At 41.9% G+C, this 17,485-nt stretch overlaps 1 protein-coding gene across 2 annotated transcripts in view; it reads right to left on the bottom strand.

Annotated features, from left to right (window-relative positions):
* Positions 1 to 12,395, bottom strand: part of Cep192 (centrosomal protein 192) — a 93,589-nt gene extending 81,194 nt beyond the window's left edge. For both annotated transcript variants that reach the window (XM_055622517.1, XM_055622518.1), the window contains exons 1-7: positions 12,333 to 12,395; positions 11,690 to 11,860; positions 9,067 to 9,231; positions 7,359 to 7,487; positions 5,930 to 6,081; positions 2,683 to 2,735; positions 385 to 505 (exon numbers count right to left, since the gene is read on the bottom strand). In XM_055622517.1, coding sequence (XP_055478492.1) covers positions 385 to 505; positions 2,683 to 2,735; positions 5,930 to 6,081; positions 7,359 to 7,487; positions 9,067 to 9,231; positions 11,690 to 11,799 — 730 coding nt within the window. In that variant the 5' untranslated portion in view covers positions 11,800 to 11,860; positions 12,333 to 12,395. The remainder of the gene's footprint in view (positions 1 to 384; positions 506 to 2,682; positions 2,736 to 5,929; positions 6,082 to 7,358; positions 7,488 to 9,066; positions 9,232 to 11,689; positions 11,861 to 12,332) is intronic.
* Between the last annotated feature and the right edge of the window lie 5,090 nt (positions 12,396 to 17,485).

Raw genomic sequence — 17,485 nt, 5'->3', positions numbered from 1 at the left:
AATAATAATAATAATAATAATAATAATAATAATAATAATAATAATAAAAATAAACCCTGCCACTCAGACCACTCAACAGAAAACCCTGTTGTTGTGGTATATATCCTTGATCTCAACCACTTGGAAGGCAGAAGCAAGTGGATCTCTGTGAGTTCAAGGCCAGCATGGTCTACAAAGCAAGTTCCAGGACAGCCAGGGCTACACTGACAAACCCTGTCTCAAAAAACCAAAACCAAACCAAAAACAAAAGTCAACAGTCTTGTTAAAGGCAGAAGGAAAAGACAAGGAGGAAAATAATCAAAAGTATACTAACTACTGCAATATAGACAAAAAGTGAAATGGCAGGGAAAGGCAAGAAAAAAAAAAACAGTCATTCCGTAGTACCAGAGGAATCTTCCAAGTGTGTCAGTGTTAAAAGTTTCTCGTTTTCTAAAAGGCTGATATGGCTGAAATCACCATTTGGAGTCTTGTCTTCAAGATGCTTCCCACCATCAGGCATGACAATCTGAAAGGAAACAAATAGTACAAGGCTACACCAAAAGATGAAGTTTTTAATCTACAATGCAGTTAATAAATGAAAAAATATGGGTTAGTCAATGAAAAATCTTTGCTTTACATGAACTAGTAACTTCCCTTTTGCCTACCCTGCATCCCTGCACTGACCCACCTTAAAATGTAACCTATTAAACTGCCTCCCCAGCTTACACACCTAGTAACATATTTAATACACTACACAACTGAATTTGGGAAATACAAGGCTTGCTACAGGAAATGAATACACTAAAGAAAGCTGGAGTAAGTAACCCTGATCCAAGCAATCTTTCCTACCATTAGGACCAGCAAAAACTAAAGGGCATGAGAAATTTACTATAGTCATGACCCAGAATGAAAATTTAGCACTTCCTTATGGCATTTATTTCACATTAATATTGAATATATATTAAAATAACCAGCCTAAGAGATGATTGTAAAATATGCCTAATTTCAAGATCAAAATCATTGCATGTCCACGTGATTTCACATTTACACAGGATAGAACTCAGCTAGTCCAATAAATATCTAAGGCACAAACTGGTACCAGAACAACTTTTATTATTTTTTTGAGATAGGGTCTCATTATGTGGCTGGCTTAAAACTCGATATACAGAACAAGCTAGTGCTGAACTCAGAAGTCTGCCTGCCTCTACCTCCCAAGTGCTAGGATCAAAGGCATGCATGACCACATCCAGATGGAACAATATTTGAATCTCCTTATTACTAAAGGTAAACATCCCCCACCTTTGTTTTTGAGACAGAAAGTGATGATTAGTGTTTCAACTTGACAGAAGCTAGAATCACCTAGGAGTTAGGCCTCTGGGCTTATCTGCTATAATTACCTTGATTACATTAAGGTGAAAAGATCCACCTGCTGTATGTGATGCCGTTCCCTAACCAGGGAATCCAAAACTGTCTAATAGAAAAAAAGAGACCAGGTATGCTCATGCATGCCTTTAATCCCAGCACTCTCGAGAAAGCAGCAGGCCGAGGCAGACAGATTTCTGGGAATACAAGAACAACCTGGTCTACAAAATGAGTTCAAGGGTACACAAGACTACAGAGATACCCTGTCTCAAAAAAAAAAAAAAAAAAACAGGGCAGAAAACAAAGAGTAGAGAAAGCAATCTGAGTCTGGGCATGAATGCATTCATTGTTCCTGGTTATGGATTTGATGTAACCGGCTCACTCCTGCTCAGGTTCCTGCTACTGTAAATTCCCAATTATAATGGACTGTAACGTGGAACTGTGAACTAAAATAAACCGTCTCTCCCTTGTTTTCAAAGGGCATTTTATCACACTAAGAGAAAAAGAAACTAAGACACACAGACTTCCCATACAGCCCAAGCTAGCCTCAAACTCATGACAATCCTCCAACACCAGTGTTGTTATAAACAAAAATGAAAATACCAACCATTCTATTTCACCAATAGTCAGGAGGCAGATGCTGGGGTGAAAACCTACTAGCTCAGAGAGGCAGAAAAAGCATCCAACTGGCCTTCCTTCTTAGCTCAGGTCTAGATGGAAAAAACCAAAAGGCTCACTAGCTCAACTGACAGCCCAGGAGGAAAAGGTCAAAAAAACGCAAGGCCAAAGTCTTGCCAGGCCAAAACCTTGCTAGGGTTACAGCCCAAAAACCCGGGGAGCTGAGGAGCTGAAGTCTAAGCTAAAGCCAGAGCTTAAGCCAAAAGCTTTTTCTACTTCTCTATGTGATCTTAAATACCCTTCAATTCAAAGTCCCTCTTAATTTTTAATCCCTGTCAGGTGATTTCTTGCTCTGCCTCTTGACCTAGGGTTAACTTTATTAAATCCTGTGTACAGAAAACTCTTGCATTAAAGACCTAGGGCTGACTGGGCCAAACCAGAATCACCTGTTTACAATGAAGAGAAAGGTTTGGGATTAAAGGTGTGTGATAGGGCTCAACTAAACCATACAAGTTTTTACAGTTCACAATTTTGAGGTTCACATGCGATCAAATAACCTGCAACACCCCAGTCTTCCAAGTGCTAGGATAGATACTACCAAACACTGCTAAATTTCCATTTTTACTACAGAATTTCTGTTATGTACAAGCTTCGTGTGTGTGTGAAATACGAACTTTTACTCCCTTATAGTACTCGAGAAATTGATAATATATAAAAAATTACCTTGTGTTCTTGATTATTCATCCATGATTTTAAGTGGAAATCAAGAGCTGAGTCTATTTAAGAAACAAAAACAAAAACTGGAGACAAATTAATTTTGACCCAATCATACTCAAAAACAACAAATAAATGAACTAAACATTTTTTATCTTGAAACAGAATAGATGAACGTTCAGATGATAATAACAGAATCCATCAGTGGTCAGCAAAAATTTTAAAACTATTAGAATATCATAAAATTATACACATCATAAAATATGAATATTATCTAATAGAGATTGTAAAGCTAACGCTTTTGTAATAAGAGATTTAGTAAAGGGGAGAAAAAGGAAATCCATATAATGAAAACAGACAAGTCCCAAAAACAGAAATAAGCTATAAGAGATAGGCCTCCCTTGGCTGGGCAAGGTGGTGCAAGCCTGTAATCCCAGCACTTGGGAGGCAGAGGCAAGCAGATTGCTGTGAATTGGAGGCCAGCCTGGTCTACAAAGAGAGTCCAGGACAGCCAAGGCTACACAGAGAAACCCTGTCTCAAAAAACCAAAACTTAAAAAAAAAGAGAGAGAGAGAGATAGGCCTCCCTTACTTCAACAAACCTGAACATACAGGACAAAACAAATGATGTTTAGACCTCAATTCAAGCATAAGGTAAGATTTAAGTTTGCCAACTGGTAATAGAACTATGATCATACATAAAGATTTCCTACAGATGTAGTCTAAGACAGATGTCTAAAATACATAGAGGCAAAATAACACCTAAAATTTTACAATGTCAGGGAGAGTTGCCATAAATAAGTAAAAAGAGTACTAGAGTACAGCTAAATAGCCAGTGCTTGCTGAGTATGTGTGAGACCAAGTTTGACCCCCAAGCACCATGAGTTAGAACTGTATCTACTCCCTGACCAGCAGGAGTCAAAGATCTGTCTAGCTCCACCATATACTTCCAGTATCACAGTCAGCTTCTCCCCAGGCCCATAGCAATGTAACCAGCCGAGCATGAACCGAGGTCCCTGAAACCACAAGCTACAATAAATCCCTTCTCCACCTAAGGTTTTCAAAGAATGTCACTATCTGATTAATATATGTACTAAGTCTATTTTAATGTTTTGAAATACTGTCAAACTGGTTTCCAAAGCAGCTACACCATTTCCTTTTGTTGTTGTTGTTATTTGGTTTCTTTTGTTTTTTGAAACTGGACCTCACTATGTAGTCCTGGATGTTCTGGAACTCACTATATAAACTCATCTGGCCTCAAACTCATAGAGATTCCCCTCCCTCTGACTCTTCAAGCTGGGACTAAAAGTGTGTGCCACCACACCCAACCACCATTTTCCATCAAAGTTTGAGTTTCTATTTCTGCAAATCTTCAACAACACTTGTTTTGTTGTTGTTGTTTTATTTTTATTTTTTGATTCTATGTGTATGAGTATTTATATGAGTATGTTGATGCCCTCTGATATCATAATAGGTGTTCGATTTCTTTAAGCTGGAATTACTGATGGTTTTGAGTTGGCATGTAAATAAGAAAAATCTGTTGGGGCTCACCAACATTGAGACATGTCCAGACATGTCCAGGCCTTAATGCCTAACATAAGAACAGCCATTTTGTCTTCCCTAGTGTATAACTCAATACTCACTGTTTCAATTCCATACTTGATGCTTAGAATACAGTACTAACAAGATGATAAATGTATGTTTTATTTGAGTTAAAGCACAATACCCTACTATGCTCCTTTCTCGAAGGAACAGTAGGGAACTGAGTAGTCCCCAAAAACCCCCTAGAGAGAAAATGGGAATGTCTCCAAGTTCCCCTGTCCTATATCCCAGCTAATGAGCTTAAAGGTCAGCTGAAATGCTTTATATAGCTAGACAAAGTACCTGGAATAGAAGTGATTATTTCTGCTTGGTTATGGGTTGGCATCACAGTTTGACTCCCAAGTAAACTGTGTCCCTGATGATGATCAGTCGTCGGATGTATATTCAATAAACTATCCATACCTGACTGAGATCAGTGGTGTCTGAGTGGTTTGTGCAGCCATTCTTGAACTTATTATAAGAAATCAAATCCAGGTCCCCTGGAAGAGTAATAAGTGCTCCTAACCAGTGACCCATCTGTCTTAGACCCCAGTTTTTATCTCTGTGATATAGCCATTTTGGGTCTGTGTTTATTGGCCATGTGTAAGATTTTTACAGAGAAATGTCTACTCAAAACCTTTGCACATTTGTATTTTAATGTTAAACTTCTTTATATATTCTGAATACTAGTCCCTTCTCTATATATAGTTTGTAATTATGTATACAGAAAACATTTTAATTTTTTGTTTTGTTTTATTTTATTTTTGTTTTTTTGAGACAGGATTTTTATGTGTAGCCCTGGCTGTCCTTTCCAGATAAGGTCTCTCTGTGTAGCCTTTGCTGTCCTGGAACTTACTCTGTAGATAAGGATGACCTCAAATTCATAGAGCCCTGCCTGCCTCTGCCTCACAGATGATGGAATTAAAGGCATGCACCACCACCGCTCAGCAGGATATAGTTTTCAATTTCCAGTTTTGAATTATTTCACAAAAAAAAAAAAAAAAAAGAAAAGAAAAAGAAAAGAAAAAGAAAAAGAACAAGTTGGGGAAAGAGAAGAAACACAGGTATGGGACATACATCTGCAATCCTAGCACTCAGGAAACTGAGGCAGGAGTACTGCTCCAAGTTAATGGCCAGCTTGGGCTACACAGCAGCGTACAAAGCCAACCAGAAGTACATAGCAAAACTGTCTTCAAAAAACACAAGAGGCAGGAGGAGAAAGACAAAAGAGCAAGAATTTAGAATGCCACAAAAGCAGCAGCCTGTAATTTTTTGACAACTCATATTCTGTAGCTTTTCCTACTTTATATATTTACTTTAAAATAAATTTTTAAAATGAGTCACCTTCGAGTATTTCAAAAGTATAAACTTTATTATCTTAGAAACAATATTTTAGAATTTCTAGTTCATCTATTATATTAACATAAAAATAAGGTTAGGCTGGTAGGAGGAAGTGACAGAGTACTGGCAATGAGCTCTGTTCTAAATATAAGCATGCTATAGACCTATAAACAGCATAGTTTCCAGAGCAAAGGAGATCCATCAAGAGGCCTCTACCAAAGGCCATGCCAAACCAAAGCAATGTGTTTACCATGGGACAGAAACATAAGACAGATACAAAAAAAAAAAAAAAAAGGGCAGGGAAATTATATGAAACAATTTCTGACACTTCGTACCTGGTACCTGTTCCAGAGTGGAAACTCCATCCAAAAGATTCTGACCCTGAATGGATTCTGTAGTATTAGCTTGATTCTCTTCTGCATTTGGTTTCAAGAGAGCATGTAACACATGTGGACTCTCTATGTTATTCTTTTTCCTTGAGGCAGAACTTTTTGAGGAAGTAGAATTATGATTAAACGTTAGTTACCTTAGATAAATCTATAAACATCTATTAATTAGTTGTGTATTTCATCTTTCAAAATGGAAAACAGATATACACAGTGAATAAACACTTAGTATAAACATTCTGGGGACTAGATAATCAGGCTTGGTACCTGTGGCACACAGTCTACCCACCAGACACAAAAAGAATATCTCACTGCTACTTTCTCATATAAAAAACTTTTTTTTTCTTTACCACATAAGTATTATATACTTAGAGGGGGAAAAAAACCTCAACTTTTTTTTTTCCACTTTTCTTTTATTGTTTCTTTCAAGAAAGGATTTCTCTGTGTAGCCCCAGCTGTTCTGGAACTCAGAGTAAAACTCAGATATGCTTGCCTCTGCCACCCAAATGCTAGGATTAAACACATGCACCATAACTGCCTAGCTAAGCCCAGCTTTCTAAAAATGATTATATTTACAGATATTAGCATGGTATGTTTGCCAAAACAACAAAATCATTGATTAATAAAGATTTTGTGGTTGTTTTGTTTTTGTTATGACAGAGACTCTCACTGGGTTCTTGGTTGCCCTAGAATCTGCATGTAGACCTGGATGGCCTAGACTTTTGATATTTCTGCTTCTATCTCCCAAGTACTGGGATTATAGTATACCACCATGCCTGGGAAATAAAGGCTTCACAAGTTTATTTCTAAACTCTCACCTCTGTTCTCACACTAGCTTTCTATTTGCTTCTATAATTTTGTATGCAGACGAAAATGATTTTTGTTAACAGCAACTTTCCTTCTGACTTAACAGCAGCTCAGCAAGCAGGAAGATGCAGAAAGACACCCAGGGAAAGTTCCCAAGTACCACAAAAATTATTTCATAGACGCTGATTGTCTTCCAAATTAACTGCCTATATTTTTTTCCTATCACTGTTTCATTTATAGTCAAAAAAAAAAAAAAAAAAAATTAAAGGCTAAAAACGTAATCAAAAAGATGTAGAGGAAGGTCTTGCTTACAGATACTAAGAGGTCATAATCAGTGGGCACCATGGTGCACACCTGTAAACCCAGCACTCGAGGCAGAGGTAGGTAGATCTCTGTGAGTTCAAGGCCAGCCTGGTCTACAAATCGAGTCAGGACAGCCAAGACTACACAGAGAAACTTTATCTCAAAAAAAAAAAAAAAAAAAAAAAGGTAATAATCAAAGACAAAGTTGTACATTTTCCCCAAGTCCAAGGCTAGCTTTACCAGAGTAAAAATGAAGGCAAGAACTTACTCATCACCCTGAAAGCTGAGCTGTAATCTTTCTCCTGGTTCAGTGTTGTCACTCTGGCAACTGGAAGATGATTCAGAATGAACTGAAAACCTCCTTTCAGTTAAGTAGGAAGCCTGGACATCAGAGCACCTATACAAAATTATCAGGATTTAAAATATTCACAATTAAAACTCAGCTCGTTGAGCTAAAGATAACGATTTTTGACAGAGCGCTTGCCTGGTATGCACAAAACCCCAGGTTTGATCCCAACACTACATACATATTCTGGGTATAGTAGTAGAAGCTTACAAATCTACGTGGAAATGGGAACACCAGAACTTCAATGTCATCCTGAGCTACGGGAGTTTGAGGCTACTCAGATCTACATGAAACCTGTCTCAAAATTAACTAATGTCACAGGGCTACAAAATAATAAAACTAATCACACAGGAGCCCCAGTGTTCACAATAATCTTTTAGAGAGTTACCACAACCCTTTATCCCAAAGGTTAAAATGCTACCTTTCATCAGATGGTTAGACTGAAAGCAGATGGTCATATATTTGAGCACAATCAGAATTTACACATTGCACAAACCATACACGAAGTCATCTGTAAAAACCACACACATCACATACGGACTGATATAAATAAAATGTACTAAGCCAAACACATACTCAGATATAAAACTACAAGAAAAATTTAAAAATAAAATCAACGCTAGTTTGGTTCCTAAGAATAAAAACTTTATCTGAGAAATTAAAAATTATTTGAATACAAGCTAAGTTACTTCAGAAGCACACAGGGCTAGGGATGTAGATTAGTGGTAAAGTGTTCACCTAGCATGCACAAGGTCCTGGATTCAAGCCACAGTACTACAAAAAAAGAAAAACAAAATCAGGGGGCTGCTGGAGAGATGGCTCAGCAGTTAAAGGCACTGACTGCTCTTCCAGAGGACCCTCATTGAAATCCCAGCACCCACATGGCAGCTCACAACTGTCTATAACTCTAAGATCTGACAATCTCACACAGACATACATGCAGTCAAAACACCAATGCACATAAAGTTAAATAAATTAAAAACAAAAAGATGAAAAAAAAAAAAATCAGACACGCATTCATTAAATTTAAAGGCCGGAGGTGGTAGTAGTGATATACACTTTTAAAGACAACATTCAGGAGGCAGAGGCAGGCGCATCTCTGAGTTCTAGGACAGCCAAGGCTATACACAGAAAAACCCTATCTTAAAAAAAAAAAAATACTCTGTAAGTTTGAGGCCAGCTTGGTCTACAGTGAGTTCTAGGACCACCAAGGCTACACACAGAGGAACCCTGTCTCAAAAAACAAACAAACTTAGCTTGCAAGGAAAAGCAGCCACACAAACTTAGTAAAGTATGAAGCTGGCTGAAATGAAGTAAAAAAGGAAACTGTCACACAAAAAGATGCAATGACCCCAAGCCAGTTACAGGTCAACACGGAGAAACAGTTCAGTTCACCAGTCTTCTTTCTCCAGCTAGAAAGTGCAATTCATAGATGTCTTTTCAGAGATATTCTTGAACATGAAACAGGCAAGCATATAAAACCATAAGCTAAGAGAATAAAAGAATGACAGTTACCCAGTGAGAAACATAGGGAGCTGAAACCCAAGTCCTAACACATCCCATACCCTGCTCAGTATTATAGGGTTTGTAAACCTGAAAAAAAAATAATATTTCTTCAAGTAAGTCTTACCTGTTGTCAATGCTGGGTCTATTTCGGGCAAGTGTAGAAACAGCAATGGGCAAGCCAAAATCTGATGAAAGAGTGACATTTTCCAAAACCTCACTATTACCAAGTAGTGAACTGGCTAAGCTCGGAAATGACTCTTCTGCTATACCTCGAAAATCTCCCATCTCACTGCAACAAAAACATTTTAAAATAAGTCTACCGCCATAACATTTTCCAATGAGTAAAAAGAACAAGGTCTCTTAAAAAAACAAAAACAAAAACAACTAGACTTCTGTGCCATCAATAAGAAAGAATAGCTACTAACAAACACCCCGAGCTAAAGTCAGATTCAGAACACCATACACAACAAACACTAACCTTACCTTCTTATAACCAACACAGTACAGAAATACAAGTTGGATTTATGTGTCTGAATGCTTGGCCCTTAAGGAAGGGGCACTGTTAAAAGGTGTGGCCTTGTTGAAAGGAAGTGCCAACTTTGGGGGCACTTTGAGTTCTCATATGTAGACAAATATTAATTCAGAACATGGCTGTTACGGCAAGAGATCACATCTAAAGACCTTCTAAGTCTGTGTGATCCAGCTGGAATACAAACACACCTTTATTTAATCCAGGAGACAGAGACAAGCAGATCTGAGTTTCAAGGCCAGCCTGATATGGAGCAAGTTTCAGGTAAAGAAAAGCTTAGGTCCAGGCATGGTGGTACATGCCTTTAATTCCAAACAATAAATGTAAAATTAGTTTGTAGAAAAGAAACATCCATGTTTGAAAGTGATGTCTAACTGAGAGGGAAAAATAGTGACAAATCAGAGAAAGAGCTGACAGGATAGGATATACTCAACTCTCAGGAAGAGAGGAAAGAGATGCTACTTAAGGGGCAATGAGAGAGAAAGAGCAGTTTTTACTGGGACAGTAATAGGAAAACAGGGTGCAGAGAGAGAACACAGGTGAAGACAGAATGAGCCAGAGAATGAGAAAGAGCCAGAAGATTAGAAAAGATTGTTGGATTTAGTTTGAGGCCAAGCAGAGCAATTCAGGGACCGAGAAAGAGAGGCCAGATTGAGTAAGTCAGCTGTGAGAGGAGTTTGAGAGGAGAACAGCTGAATTGAACCAGCCAGCCCAGAACTCAGAACAAGAAAGGGTGAGCTTATTCAGCAATAAGTCTCAGAGGTAGAAAATACTCTAGGCCTACGTTAGATTGTATGGAAGCTAGAAGCTTCCAGGGGTAGGCCTAGGTTAGCAGAAGGGGGAGATAAGCCTCCGAGACAACTAAAACAGGCAAATAAAAGTTCCATTTATACTCATATCCTCAAGCTTCGTCTAGTGTGGCAGTTTCCTGCTCCTGCCTGCAGATCAAGATACAAAACTCTCAGTCCCTTCTCTAGCACCCTGCCTGCATGATGCCATGCTTCCCATAAAGGTGATAATGGACTAAACCTCTGAACTATAAGCAGCCCCAATTAAATGTTTTCTTTTATAAAAGAGTTGCTGTGATCATGGTATCTCTTCATAGCAATAAAAAAACCTAAGACACACCATGGAAGGAATATTAAGTACCACAAACTTAACTAGTAAGGAAAACAAAGATGGTATAAAACTAATGATTTTTACAGTAAGTTTAGGATTGTGGTATTTAGAACAGGTGAGATGGCCCAATGGGTAGGATGCACGCTGTCAAGCCCAATGACCTAAGTTTAATTGCATGTGTTGGAAAAAGAGAATCAATTCCCATAAGCTGTCCTCAGATAGCTACAAATGAGCTGTGGCACACAGATACCTCTGACCATTCTAATTTCTCCTGATATGTCAGTTATCAACTTCTAATGTTTCTAATTTCACATGTCTAGAGCTGAGACCCACTACTTATTCCCAATGCATGTTGCCAATACATTCATTTTAAGCCACTGACAAGTGTTCCAACTATCCTGCCTAAGTCGAGCCTTGTATGCCTATAATCTAGGAGGATGAGACAGGACTGCCTCATGTTTCAGACCAGCCTAGGCTACACAGCCAGTACCCTGTCAGGAGAGTTACAGAGGAAGATCATGTATTTAAAAAAAAAAAACAAAAACAGAAGCCTGACAAACTGAGTTGGCTCTCTAGGATCCATATGATGGAAAGAGAGAAGCAACTTTACGTGGTTAACCTCTGACATATGCATGCTCACAAAATAAAGAATGTAATGACAATAAATTTTCAAAGCAAAAGAAAACCCCATGCAGACAGCACATTCCTAAAGATTTCCTAGATGGGAAAAGGCCATAATTTCCCATCCATTATCCACCATGTAATGTGAAGATAATACAATGTTATCTATTCTTCTATTGTATTTTAAACTAGTAGCCACCTTTGCGATTTCTCTTGCTATTTTCTTAAAAGGGTATATTGGCTTCAAATTTCACATTTTGGTTTACTTGTACTTAACGAATGACACTTGTGGGTACATAAAAGAGTACTTCCTGTAGCCATTACAGGTCTACGCATATAGTTATACACATTTTAAAAGTACACACTGTGGAATCCACAACACCATCAAAGTTGCCAGCAATCATCATTTAACTATTGGCACACTGTGACGCATGTCAAAAATAGGTAAACATTTTGTATTATTTTTAATAAAACTTACCGTGAGCTCTGCCCACAAAGTAGAAGTTTGAAGAAAGAGTTGGTTTGGGAGAAATGAAAACAACAGAAGCATGACCTCAAAATGGTAACTGCAAATCGAAGTATTGTCATATATACAGCTATCCTCCACCCGACTTTGTCCAAAGGGTCCTCATGTTTAACTACACAAAGTCTGAAATCAAGAGCAAAGCAAAAGGAGGGGGATAGTAACAATTATTTTATTTTGCAATAGCTGTTAGGAATAAGTGTACATGAAACTTAGCCACCAGTTGACATAAGAGCCCTCCCCGCAGAGCGAACAAAAAAAAAAAAACGTTACTTCCTTGGTCAGGGTCAGTCAAAAGGACTGGACCGCCCATCGCAATACAGTAAAAAGTCGCCAGAGCACTGTGCAAGAAGAAAACACCGCAAAGCTCAGAGGCCATGTGTCCGTCCCTCAGAAATAGGCAGTCACTGGCCGGACCGGACCCACGGCCAGGCCCTCCGGGCCACACGCGGGCGGGCGTCTAAAGTCACGGAGCAACCTAGCCTCCAGCCCGTGGCCGCCACTACGCCGGGCCGTCACCGCTGCCACCCAGGAGGCGCAGCGCTGGCCCGTGGCTTGCCCTGTCCCTCAAGCCCACCGCACCGACGACCCTCCTCACCAAGCCGCAAACCAAGGCTCCGCGAGCTACAGGCGCCGAGAAAACGTCTGCTGAAGGGGCGGCTCCGCCGTGTGACAAGTGCGCATGCGCTTGCGCGAAAGCCCGCGAGGTTCCCTCCCCTTTGCAGGAAGTTTAGCGTGTGGCCTCGAAGCCGTCCCCGGATTGGGCTAGGTCCAGGGAAGGGGCGGGCAGAAGCCTCTGATTGGTGAGGACCGCGCGTCCCTCGATTTGAAGACCCGAAGCCGCGCAGGCGGGCCTGGAAGAAGCCTTCCGAAAAGGCACCGTTTGCAACGTCTTGCAGTTAATTCCTGTTTGAAATCTTCCCCAAAGCTCCGCAAGTCAGCTTTCCCCACTAGGATTTTTGTTGGTTTTTTCCATATCGCCGCTTAGTAGACGCATAAGCTTCCTTGGGGTACACATGTCACGAAAATTAGCTAAGATTTACCAAGACTCCCGAACCACCCATCTGCTTCTCCTGGAACCCCGACCGCCTTATCCTCCAGCACCACCTTTACCAGCCCGGATTGCACCCGCCCGTGCACCTTCCCCAGGAGAGGCTGAAGCTCTCGAGCCATCGGTCCCCACACCTCCCCAATACCACCCCCCCACGCTACCTGAGGAATCTAGGGCGGGCCCTGCCATGACCAACCTTAGCCAGCGAGGTGCCTCACCAGACACTACCCATGCACTTCCCCACTTCCCCTGCGAGGCATTGTTCCTACCCCCAACCAAACAGTCAGAGAAATCTCGAAATGCAGTACTGGCCTTTAGCTACCTCTGATTTATACAATTGGAAGGCCCAACACCCTCCTTTTTCTGTTAACCCTCTGGGACTAACAAATCTCCTGGAGTCAATCCTTTTCACTCACCAGCCACTTGGGACGATTGTCAGCAATTGTTACAGGTGCTTTTCACCACTGAGGAAGCCTGAAAAAAATATACCAGGAGACAACGGAGCCCCAACCCAGAACCCCGCTACTATTGAAGATGCATTCCCCCTCAAAAGGCCTGAATGGGACTTCAATACGGCTGAAGGTAGGAGGTACATCAAAGTCTATCGCCAGGCTCTGTTGGTGGGTCTCAAAGGGGTTGCCAGGAAGCCCACCGATTTGGCCAAGGTAAGGGAAATTAGACAAGGTCCCATGAGTCCCCCTCCACATTCTTGGAACAACTCATGGAGGCCTTTAGACAATACACTCCATATGATCCTGAAAAGGAAGATTATCGGCCAAATGGAGCTATGGTCTTCATAGAATAGTCCAGTAGGGATATTCGTACAAAGTTACAAAAGATGGATAGACTGCAGGATAAGGCACTGAGGGAATTAGTGCAAGTAGCAGAACGGGTGTTTGACCAGAGAGAAACTGAGGAAGAAAAAGAGGAAAGAAAAGAAAGGGAACAAGAAAAGACAGACATGGAGAGAGAAAAGAGACAAGATAGAAACCTCCAACAGATCCTGGCCACTGTAGTAAAAGAAACCCAAGGGGGGATGGAGACCAAAGAAAGAGCCCTGCTAAAAAAGAACCAAAGTGCATACTTGCAAAGAGATGGGTCACTGGGCTCGTGATTGCTCCAACAGAAACCACCACCACTGGGGAGGTCAGGGGGCTTGCCCTAATGTGTTAACCCTCCAGGAAGATGAAGACTAGGGAAGTCAGGGCTTGGAGCCCCTCCCTGAGCCCAGGATAACTCTGAAAATGGAGGGGCAACCTACTAAATTTTTAGTAGACACTGGGGCCCAACACTTGGTGCTACTCCATAAAGACGGGCCTCTATCAAATCAAAGGTCCTGGGTACAAGAGGCTACTGGTATTAAAATATACTCATGGACTACCCAAAGATCTGTGGATCTAGGGACAGGACAGGTATCCCACTCTTTCATGATCATCCCAGATTGCCCCTACCACTTACTGGGCGCCGAGACCTACTATCCAAAATGAGGGCCCAAATCCACTTTCTCCCTGAGGGACCACAAATCAGGGGCCCTGATGGGGAACCTATTCATTTTCTAACTCTAAAATCGGACGATGAGTACCACCCATATAAATCCAGGAGCCAGATGCAACCAGGAATGGACAAGTGGCTACATGCCTTTCCCTTAGCATGGGCAGAGATGGCAGAAATAGGAAAGGCCATTCACCAACCTCCAATAATTATTGAACTGAAGGCCCAAGCCACCCCAGTGGCAATAAGACAATATCCCATGTCCAAAGAAGCCCATGCCGGCATCAAACCTCATATTAAACACCTCCTCCAAAGAGGAATTATTAGACCTTGCCAGTCTGCCTGGAACATTCCCTTATTGCCAGTCAAGAAGCCCGGAACCCAAGATTATCGACCAGTCCAAGACTTGAGGGAAGAAAACAGGCGAGTAACAGACCTACACCCAACATTACCTAAACCTTACACCTTGTTGAGTTCTCTACCTTCAACCAGGACTTGGTACACCATCCTTGACTTAAAGGACTCCTTCTTCTGCCTCCCCCTAGCACAAGCCAAGCAGGACATATTTGCCTTCGAATGAAAGGATCCTGCAGAGGGCATAACAGGGCAAATGACCTGGACACGGCTGCCCCAAGGATTCAAAAACTCACCAACCATCTTTGATGAAGCCCTATACCACAATTTGGTGGGATTTTGAGCCCAAAATCCCCAGGTAACTCTCTTGTAGTATGTGGACAACCTCCTCATTGCCGCTGAAACTGAGCAACTATGTACCTAACGGACTTGGCAGCTGTTGCAAGAACCAGAACAACTGAGCTATCAGGCATCTGCTAAAAGGGCCCAAATTTGCCAAAAGAAGGTAAGCTACCTGGGGTACCGTCTGAAATGGGGCCAACGATGGTTGTCTGAGGCCAGGAAATGGACCATCTGGCCTTCCCCACACGCAGAAGCCCCTAGCAGATGAGAGAATTCCTAAGCACAGCTTGGTTTTGTCGGCTTTGGATCCCAGGCTTTGCTGAAATCACGGCCCCACTCTACCCCCCCCCCCCCCGCATGGGTGAAGGACAACCTTTCCACTGGGGTGAGCAAGAACAACAAGCCTTTAACGATATCAAGGCGGCCCTTTTGTCAGCACCCGCCTTAGGGCTCCCGGATGTTAGCAAAGCCTTTCAGCTATTTGTGGATGAACACAAGGGGATTGCTAAGGGAGTACTGACTCAAAAGCTGGGCCCATAGAAATGGCCCATAGCCTATTTGTCAAAGAAACTGGATTCAGTAGCTGCCGGATGGCCTACATGCTTGAGGATAGTGGCCACCACTGCCATGTTGTTAAGGGATGCTGACAAACTGACTCTGGGGCAGAAAACTGACTATTATAGCCATTCATGCATTAGAAAGTATCATCAGACAGCCCCCAGACCGCTGGCTCACTAACACCCGAATGACCCATATCAAGCCCTGCTCTTGAATACCAATTGCATTACCTTCAGCCCACCTGCAGGACTCAACCCAGCTTCCTTGCTTCCTGGTCCAGACATGAATGCTCTGCTTCATGACTGCCAACAGACCTTGGTGGCTGACCACAGATGGAGAAAGGACTTAACTGACTAACCCCTGCCAGATGCAGAGGTAACATGGTTCACAGATGGGAGCAGCTTCTTGATGTATGGGCAAAGGAGGACAGGAGCAGCGGTAGTGGACGGAGAACAGATAATATGGGCTGAAGTCTTGCCATCCGGCACATCTGCCCAGAAGGCAGAACTGATCACTTTAACCCAAGCCCTCAGCCTACGGAAGGACAGAAAGGTCAATATCTACACTGATAGCCAATATGCTTTTACCAAGGCTCACGTGCATGGGCCTGTATGCCAAAAAAGAGGGCTCTTAACCTCAGAGGGAAAATAAATAAAAAGTAAAGAAGCGATAATTGAACTGCTAAAAGCACTCTTCCTACCCAAGAAAGTGAACATCATCCACTGCCCAGGGCACCAAAAGGGTAACTCCCCAATAGCCTGGGGAAACAAAATGGCGGATCAAGCTTCTAGGACAGTTGCCATGCAACATTCCACCCCCATTCTGGTAACTGAGGCCCCGAACAAACTGGAGAATGACTGGACCAAAGGATGGCCCAACCTGCAATACTCGATAGAAGAGAAAAACCTCATCTCCCACTAGTTACAAAACCCCACTAATTACAAAACCAAGCATGGACATTGGAACACACTAAAAGGGGAAACTATACTCCCTGAAGATGCTGCCTTGGACCTGATCCAACAGATGCAATTTTTTTTTTTAACCTAGGGCGAAAAAAATTAATTGAAGCCGTTAAAGGATCCAGGTATTTATTCCAGGACTGAGGATTTTAGTGGACCAAGTAAAAGTAAATGTCAGTAAATGTTAGTTTTTGTAGACACCTTTTCAGGATCGGTAGAAGCCTTCCCCACCAAGCAGGAGACCACTTTGATGGTAGCTAAGGAGATACTGGAGGAAATCTTCCCCAGGTTTGGGATTCCACAGGTAATAGGGTCAGATAATGGGCCTGCTTTTACTGCCCAGCTAAGTCAGGACTTAGCTAAAGTGTTGGGGACCAATTGGAAATTACATTGTGCTTATCATCCTTAAAGCTCAGGACAGGTAGAATGGATGAATAGAACTATAAAAGAGACCTTGACTAAACTGACCTTGGAGACTGGCTTAGACTGGGTGGTGCTCCTTCCCTTGGCCCTGTTCCGAAACCGAAACACTCCTTATAGGCTCAAACTAACTCCTTTTGGAATCGTATATAGGTCCCCAACCCCCTGGTAGCTACAGGACCTGACTTGGATTTAACTCTAGATCCTGATTGAGCAATTGTTGCTTGATCGGTTACCCTGCAGACTATACAAAGAGATATCTGAGATATCAGAGAGCTGCCGCTAGCAACCATCAAGTGGCCGGTTGTCCCTGCTATCAGTCTTAGGGTTGGGAACCTGCATTGGGAAAGCATCATCCAGCCACAGGGCTCTCTGATCCTCCATTTTACATATCTCTAATGAATCAGATGTGTGCCTACTCCCTCCCAGTAATAGTTGGTGGGCCTGCAATTCAGGATTGACCCCTTGCATGCACTCTCAAATTCTCCAACAGGAAAAAGCACTCTGTGTACCAGTCCAACTGATGCCCAAGATTGTCTACCATCCCTATGAGGAACTCGTAAGTCACTGGGACTA

This window comes from Psammomys obesus, unplaced genomic scaffold (assembly GCF_907164565.1).
Source record: "Psammomys obesus unplaced genomic scaffold, mPsaObe1.curated_primary_1811, whole genome shotgun sequence".
Taxonomy (NCBI): Eukaryota; Metazoa; Chordata; class Mammalia; order Rodentia; family Muridae; genus Psammomys; species Psammomys obesus.
The sequence above is the reverse complement of the archived record's forward strand: the minus strand, read 5'-3'. Positions and strand labels throughout refer to the sequence as shown.